The 8,185-nt window shown below is 41.5% G+C and overlaps 1 protein-coding gene across 1 annotated transcript; it reads left to right on the forward strand.

Annotated features, from left to right (window-relative positions):
• The first annotated feature begins 218 nt into the window (after positions 1-218).
• On the forward strand, positions 219-8,087 carry LOC129830055 (cytochrome c oxidase subunit 4 isoform 2, mitochondrial-like). The gene is made up of 5 exons (XM_055892239.1): positions 219-365; positions 6,380-6,482; positions 7,074-7,238; positions 7,315-7,446; positions 7,565-8,087. The coding sequence occupies exons 2-5, from the start codon at positions 6,380-6,382 to the stop codon at positions 7,696-7,698; spliced, it is 534 nt and encodes a 177-aa protein (XP_055748214.1). The 5' UTR covers positions 219-365; the 3' UTR covers positions 7,699-8,087.
• Positions 8,088-8,185: the final 98 nt, after the last annotated feature.

Below are 8,185 nucleotides of genomic sequence, written 5' to 3' on the forward strand. Positions count from 1 at the left end.
GAAGGTGGAAAGGAGAAGATTATTAAAGAGAGTGAAAGAGAGAAGTCAGTAGCCTCAAATATAGGGTCTGTGAAATATATTTTACAGTGCAACCCTAGCCCTGGTCCAGTCTGCCAGTAGCATCACATGCTTTCTCAGATTGTTTACTTGCACTCCTTTAGTCTCTCTCGGTCTAAACTCTCACCCGCCTCCTCCCTGCCTCTAGCCCTCCCCTTCTCTCACCCGCCTTTCCTGGTCAGTGTGATTGTTTGTTGGTGATAAGATCCAAGGGTGAGACACAGCGACAGTGCGCCAGAGCAAAGTGAAGAGGGGTTGCTCTTATTTGCCCGTCTTTTTTTCCCTGAAGGTCCACTCTCAGGACAACTGTGAGTAGCTAAAGGCTTGCGAACTTCTGGGTTCAAAGAGGACTGGCTGTTTGGGTCAGGTAGCGGCGGGGTGGGGCGGTCATTTAGACCCTTTACTTGGGTCAGGAGCGGGCATGCAGAGTTAAGTGAACTCTAACACAGATTCTGCAGACTTCTAGAATACAAAAAAATGTCAAATGCGCGACAGGCATGATCATTGTTAACATACCAACTCAGGCTGTTGTGGGAGGGAAAGTGAAATGGATTGTGTTAATAGCATGCAGTGTTGTATTTGGATACAAATAATTGTAATCTCTCTCAATGCCTTTTGAGATGATGCATTAGGGCATTGGCCATATGTGTCAACTCAAGACTCCGCAAGTTAAATTTGTAAACATCTCCACCACAGAAGACAGACACAACTCCATATTTGGACATCAATTCACACTGTACTCCTTGATAGATAGTTTCTTTGTGCATTTTGTAGAGAACAACACTCAAAAGTTATGTCAAACTCTTTTGCATAAAGGTCTCATAAAGTGGGTAATGTAATGGATGTGTCTGTTTGACAGTCCACCAAACTGTGTGTGGAGGTCATTAAGGACGTGGCGACATGGTTGCTGATGTTGACCAACTGCCAGTTTCCACCATTTGTATTGGCTTCAGTGTGTGTGTGTGTGTGTGTGTGTGTGTGTGTGTGTGTGTGTGTGAAAGAGAGAGAGAGCAACAGTCACCTTGCCATTCATGCTAATAGAGCTTATCTGAATCTGAGAGAGAGAGAGGCCATATTAGACTCTTGCAATACAAAACAATTAGCTTAGGGGTATACTATGATGAAAGACAGATCTACTCAGGGTGTTCTAAAGCTAGCCAGCTTCAGTTAGCTTCACATTCCAGCTCAGGCTTAATCCATATTACGAAGGTGGATATTGCTCGTCCGCTTGCCGCAAAAGATGCCTACATACTAAGTTTGGTTTGCTCCTGGCAGAACTCAGCTAGGTGAAAGTCAAGCATACTCAAAGAACTTCGCTTGAAAAACACTCTTGAGACGCCGTAACAACAACAGCCAGAATGAATCTAAATCTGAAATTAATTTTAACGTTTTTTGCCTAGGAGGTCTTAGTCACGCAATTTTATATCTAACTTATTGTTTGTTGCAGTATTACTCAAGTGAAAACTAGTTGTCTTGTTAAATGACAAGAAAAACTTAATTGAAGAATCCCATCCATAGTTCCCACTCCTAATAGGAGTAGTACTGTTGACCAATCACTGACGAAGGGGCCTAGACTTCGGCTACAGAATTTCGACTTGCCTCAAGGAAAGCTGTTTTGACTGGGAAGCCTGCGAAAGGCTTAACTCTAACAGTCTTGCAGTTGCATGTACGTGTCACACATGGCTAGTCAAATGCCAAACTCTTGTGTTGAAATCAAAATGAAAGAAAAGTTATCTTGCAAATTCAGCAGGCTATGGTGTGAAATAAGCTTTTAAAAGTGCTGTCTTTATTTTATTACATATCGTTAATGTCTCCTTTGTACTTTGGTGTGCTCTTAAGGATCGGACCCTTTTTTCAATTTCCGCCTTAAATGACATACCCAAATCTAACAGCCAGTAGCTCAGAACCTGAAACAAGGATATGCATATTCTTGATACCATTTGAAAGGAAACACTTTGAAGTTTGTGGAAATGTGAAATAAATGTAGGAGAATATAACACATTAGATCTGGTAAAAGACAATACAAACCAGAAAACATCAGTTTAATTTTTTATTTTTTTACATAGTCTTTCAAATACAAGTTGAAGGCCATACATTGAGATAGGATTCAAGTTGTAATTTAGAGATGTTGTCCACAAGATGGCAGCAGTGTGTATGCAAAGTGTGCCGACTGATCCAGTAAAGAATTACATCACTACACAATATTTGTGTCAAGTCTGCCAGGAGTTTGCCCAAATGTGCCGAATTGGTCAATTTATACATTTTCAAGTACATAACTACAGAGAATATACAAAAATGCTATGGTAATAAAAATTAAAAAAAGTTTACACACTCCCAGGAATGTCATATATGATGGATCATTAGCTTCCCTACAGAAAATACACTAACCTTCACACATCTAGATGGCCGTGTGGGGTGGGTGTGGAGCCAGAGACAGCAGTGGGGTCAAACTGTAGAATCCAGTTCCTGATTTTATCAAACAAAACTATGCTACATTTTATCTCTGGGACCCTCATGATGACAAATCAGAGCAAGATTACTGAATGTAAGTACATTATTTACCTTCAGAGGTGAATGTATCAAACCAGTTGCCTTGATAAAAGTGTTTTGTTGGTGTGCACTATCCTCAAACAATGGCGTGGTATTTTTTTTTTTTGCTGTAATAGCTGCTGTAAATTGGACACTGTTAGATTAACAATAATTTAAGATTTCTGCCCATATAAGACATGTCTATGTCCTGGAAAGTTGGCTGTTGTTTACAACATCATTCTAGTCAAATTATCCCATATTGAGCAACAACTATCACGGTTTAGGGACACCGATCCCGTAGAGGTTATTAATGCACAATAAAAAAAAATCCCCCCACTCTTATGATAAAACAATTTTATTACAAAGGTTTTACTGTGCATTAAGTTTAAAATGCATTCTGTCATTACTAAATGTGCAATGTGATAGGTACAGTGGGGCAAAAAAAGTATTTAGTCAGCCACCAATTGTGCAAGTTCTCCCACTTAAAAAGATGAGAGAGGCCTGTAATTTTCATCATAGGTACACTTCAACTATGACAGACAAAATGAGAAAAAATCCAGAAAATCACATTGTAGGATTTTTAATGAATTTATTTGCAAATTATGGTGTTATTATTGAATTATTGAAGCAACATCTCAAGACATCAGTCAGGAAGTTAAAACTTGGTCGCAAATGGGTCTTCCAAATGGACAATGACCCCAAGCATACTTCCAAAGTTGTGGCAAAATGGCTTAAGGACAACAAAGTCAAGGTATTGGAGTGGCCATCACAAAGCCCTGACCTCAATCCTATAGAACATTTGTGGGCAGAACTGAAAAAGCGTGTGCGAGCAAGGAGGCCTACAAACCTGACTCAGTTACACCAGCTCTGTCAGGAGGAATGGGCCAAAATTCACCCAACTTATTGTGGGAAGCTTGTGGAAGGCTACCTGAAATGTTTGACCCAAGTTAAACAATTTACAGGCAATGCTACCAAATACTAATTGAGTGTATGTAAACTTCTGACCCACTGGGAATGTGATGAAAGAAATAAAAGCTGAAATAAATCATTCTTTCTACTATTATTCTGACATTTCACATTCTAAAAAATGAAGTGGTGATCCTAACTGACCTAAGACAGGGAATTTTTACTAGGATTAAATGTCAGGAATTGTGAAACTGAGTTTAAATGTATTTGGCTAAGGTGTATCTAAACTTACGACTTCAACTGTATATAATAAAACAAATACGCAAATTAATATGATTTCATTGGTCCTCAACTTGCGGCTCAGGCACTTCATTCAGGATAAATGGTGTTAGCCCTCAGTTAGCCTGCCCTGGAGCAAATTACTTCTGAAGGCGTTGTTTCCATAGAAATGTACCTGGCTAAAAGGTGTGCCACTTTCGTGGTGTCGGTTATCCCAAGTTGAACTCAGAGTTGACCAAAGTTATCTCGGTAACTCCTCAAACTTGTTTCGTAGTATACCCCTCTGATCTAGTTTACTGTAAGCCTGGAAATGGGGTGTAAAGTTGTAATTAACTGTAGGTGTCCAGACAAAGCCTGGATTTTAAGTTCATCCAAGGCCACTTACGGCACCATAACAAGACCTTTAAACCTACCTACCATAAATAACATATTGGTGCCAAGCAACTTCATGGTCTCTCTCAAAGAGTCCATTATCAAATCAAGGGTAATGAGGCATTGAAATATTCATACAGCCCACTAGACAATAAAACACCATGTTTGTGATTTTAAATTAAATTAGTTAATTAAATCTATTTTAAAGGCAACAAGCCAGTTGTGCAAGTAACTTCTGTAATTTGTTTACATTAAGTTTAGATGTGGCTAGCCCATAGCCACAGGAAGTAGGCTGCAGCACCACCTGATAAATCAGGAGTTGAGTTCCGAGGGAGACAATGGGGCGAGGGTGAGTGTCGTCAAGTGCCAGTGGGGTGAGCAGTATTCCAGTAGCTCTGGAGGTGAATTGAGTGAGAGTGAGGATGAATTGTGTAGGGAGGAAGGTGTGGAGAAGGCTTCTATGTCCGAACCTCGCAATGGAGGTCATGAAGCAATTGATTCTGGTCCAGTAGGAGTGACATGTTTGGAGAAAGTTTGACTGAATATTATTCAGTAGAGTACTCTCTCCACCGCAGACCCGGTGAAGAGAGTGGTGAAACAGAGAAGACACCGTCTATTCTGCTGAGTTTTGATGAGAGCTTTTGTCCAGAACCAATTACAGTGTTTTAAATGCCAGCTTATGGTCATGTTGCAGCAGTTTGTAGGAGGGAGATTCCTAGATGTGAGAAGTGTGCAGGAGGGTATGAGACAAAGGAATGTGTAGTATAGGTGGAATAAGTTGTGTGTGCTAACTATAGGGGTCTCATGGTGCTGGAGATCAGAAGTGTCCGGTGAGAGAAAGACAGGTTGAGAGAATCTGAGTAGTACAGAATGTGTCGTATGCTGAGGCAGTGAAGAGAGTAGTAGAGGAAGATGTGTACAGGGCGAGGAATTCTGAGAGGATCCCTGTGAGTAAGCCAAGGCCAGTAGAGAATGATAGGAATAATGTGCTTCAGTAAGGTTGGTTTATTAGCTTAAATAGCCTTAGTTTTCAGCTGTACCGAAAAAATGGAACATAAATCACAGAAAGTAGATGTTGTGGTGACAGTTGCCGAGAATGACTTGGGTGTACAAGATTTTACTGCAGAAGAGTTACAAGGTGTGTTGAACGATAGTGTCCCGTCCTCCCAGGCTGTTGGCATGGTGTAGTATCAGATAGGACTAAGTAGTGGAATAGTGGTGAGGTTTTAATGGGTGTAGGGTTAGTCGGTAGGGCAATTTTTCTTCCCTTTTCCTCTTCCCTTCCCTTTTTGTGTCAGTGTTATTTTTTCTATAGTTTGCCACCCTTACAGTAGGTGGCGGCATGCACCTTTAACGCTTGTTTGCAGATGCCATAATACCATAGAAGAAGAAGGTGAGCCTGTGCTTTTTGGCTGTAATGTCTTAGCCTATGGATTTGAAATAACGTTTTATATGTCACATGCGCCGAATACAACACCTTACGGTGAAATGCTTACCTATAAGCCCTTAACCAACATTGCAGTTAAGAAAAATAAAGAGTTTAGAAAATATTTACTAAATAATAATAAAATAAAAGTAACAATAAAATAACAATAACAGGACTATATACTGGGGGTACCAGTACCAAGTCAATGTGTGGGGGTACAGGTCAGTTGAGATAATTGAGGTAATATGTACATGTAGGTAGGGGTAAAGTGACTATGGATTGATAATAAACAGCGAGAAGCAGCAGCGTAAAAAAAGGGGTGGGGGGGGGTCAATGCAAATAGTCCGGGTAGCCATTTGATTAACTGTTCAGCAGTCTTGGCTTTTGGACCTAGACTTGGCGCTCCGGTACCGCTTGTCGTGCCATAGCAGAGAAAAAGTCTATGACTAGGGTGGCTGGAGTCTTTTAACATTTTTAGGGACTTCCGCTGACACCGCCTGGTATAGAGGTCCTGGATGGCGGGAAGCTTGGCCCCAGTGATGTACGCACTACCCTCTGTAGCTCCTTGCGGTCGGATGCAGAGTAGTTGCCATATCAGGCGGTGATGCAACGTCAGGATGCAGCTATATAACTTTTTGAGGATCTGAGGACTCACGCCAAATCTTGCTCTGCTTTTGCAAATAGCCTTTGAAGTTCCTATTTCATCAGTAACCAATTTTTGTTACGTCATACCTAGTCACCATGAGAGGGAGGAGACATTTTGATGGGGGATAAATCTTGTTCCGTCCCTGTTCCTCACCTGTCTTTCAGATGCTTCACCTGACAACAGGACGTGTGGGGTGCTTGCTTTCCAAGCAAGCGGTGGTGGCACTGACGAGCAGTGGTGCGAGGATGTCAAGCCATGGCCACCACGGTACTATTCTTTGATCAGCTAATTTATTGCATTTACACATTTTCCCATGGTGCAGAGAAAAAAATATACCGTTTTATAAAGCTATTCTACACATTTTGTCATGAGGCTAAGAGAAAATGTTACCATTTTAAAGGACATTTCCTGCAATTCTACACTTTTTGTCATGGACCAGATCTTTTTTTTATTGGTGTTTAATAGCTCATCTCAACATTTGTCCACATTTTGTCATGAATTTTGCAGCTTTAAAGCTAATTTCCTGCAATTCTACACATTTTGCTACCATATGCTATCTGGAACTCCCCCCAAAAAGGAATATGGGGGCCCCGTGGCACGTGCCTTGCGTGCCTGTTTCGTAATCCGTCCCTGCTTACCACCCAGTGTAGTCTTCTTCTCTGAGGTCCATTATCTCACGTCAGATAGCATGATGGCCGTCTGCACTGATCTGATTTGGTTGAGGGACAAGAGTCACGTAGGAGTGACACTATCTGACGTAAGACAATGCTCTGAGGTCTATAAACCTCTAAACCCCACCTTCCCTTTACCTCAACCTCCCCTTCACTTATCTTGTATCCTATATCTCATGTACTGTAGAAGTGTCCGACTCGGTGGACATGTCACAGCCAATGTACTGGGATCGTCTGGACACCCCTCTGCCAGACAGACCATGGAAGGATGTCCTCGACTCTACGGATAAGAGCCTGAAACAGAAGGAGAAGGGTCCCTGGACTGCACTGTCCAAGGAGGAGAAAATCGCCTGTAAGCCCCTCTCATTCCTTCTCATGTCACAGCCTTAAATCCTGCTATTCTTAATATTTCTCCTTCTGTATCCCAGTGTACAGGCTGAAGTTCAACCACACCTATCCTGAGATGAAGAGGCCCTCCCATGAATGGAAGACTGTGATTGGTGGGATGTTCATCTTCTTTGGCATCACTGGTCTGGTGGTCTTTTGGCAGGGCCACTATGGTAAGATTTCTCATGGTTGATTGCTAAAATTGATAGACTTCCTCAAGCCATTATCACATGGATGGGCAATTGTTCCATCCTTAAACTTGCTGTTCTTTTTCTCTTGTGTGTCCCACAGTGTACCCACCCCAACCTCATACCTTTGGTGAGGAGTGGCAGGCTAAGCAGATCCAGAGGATGTTGGATATGCGGATCAACCCAATCGAGGGCTTCTCTGCCCAGTGGGACTACAAGAACAAACAATGGAAGTAAAGGAAGGGAATAGACCACTGCTGGAAGGAGAAATGTTTCCACTTGACACCTTGAGCCTCTGTTCAGCCACCATAACAGCAATCCATCCATCTGAATCCATTCTCTTACTATTTAAGTAATAAATAAAAAACTGGTTGTTTCCTTCTCTCCCCATCTAAGGAAATAACAGTATAATATTATGGGCTGCTGGTCCTCAACCTAATTTCTGCTTTAGTGTTCCTGTGGTAGTGTCTAGCTTGGCCCTAAGTGAGTATTGTGAGATGTGCCATTGCCTTGGTGGTCCTGACACATTCAACACTAACAAAGGAATTTCTACTCCAAAATGGTCCCCCGTATTGAATGTATAAACACAACTCAATGACAACAAAAAGATTAAATCAATCCTTGTACCTTTGTGTTTTCTTTCCCTAAAATCAGTTCTAAAATTGCAGAGAAAATTAGCATTTTCTGTAGAAAACAATTAAAAAGTCTAGGAGTGAAGATGGAT

The sequence above is a fragment of the Salvelinus fontinalis genome, chromosome 31 (genome assembly GCF_029448725.1).
Source record: "Salvelinus fontinalis isolate EN_2023a chromosome 31, ASM2944872v1, whole genome shotgun sequence".
Classification (NCBI taxonomy): domain Eukaryota; kingdom Metazoa; phylum Chordata; class Actinopteri; order Salmoniformes; family Salmonidae; genus Salvelinus; species Salvelinus fontinalis.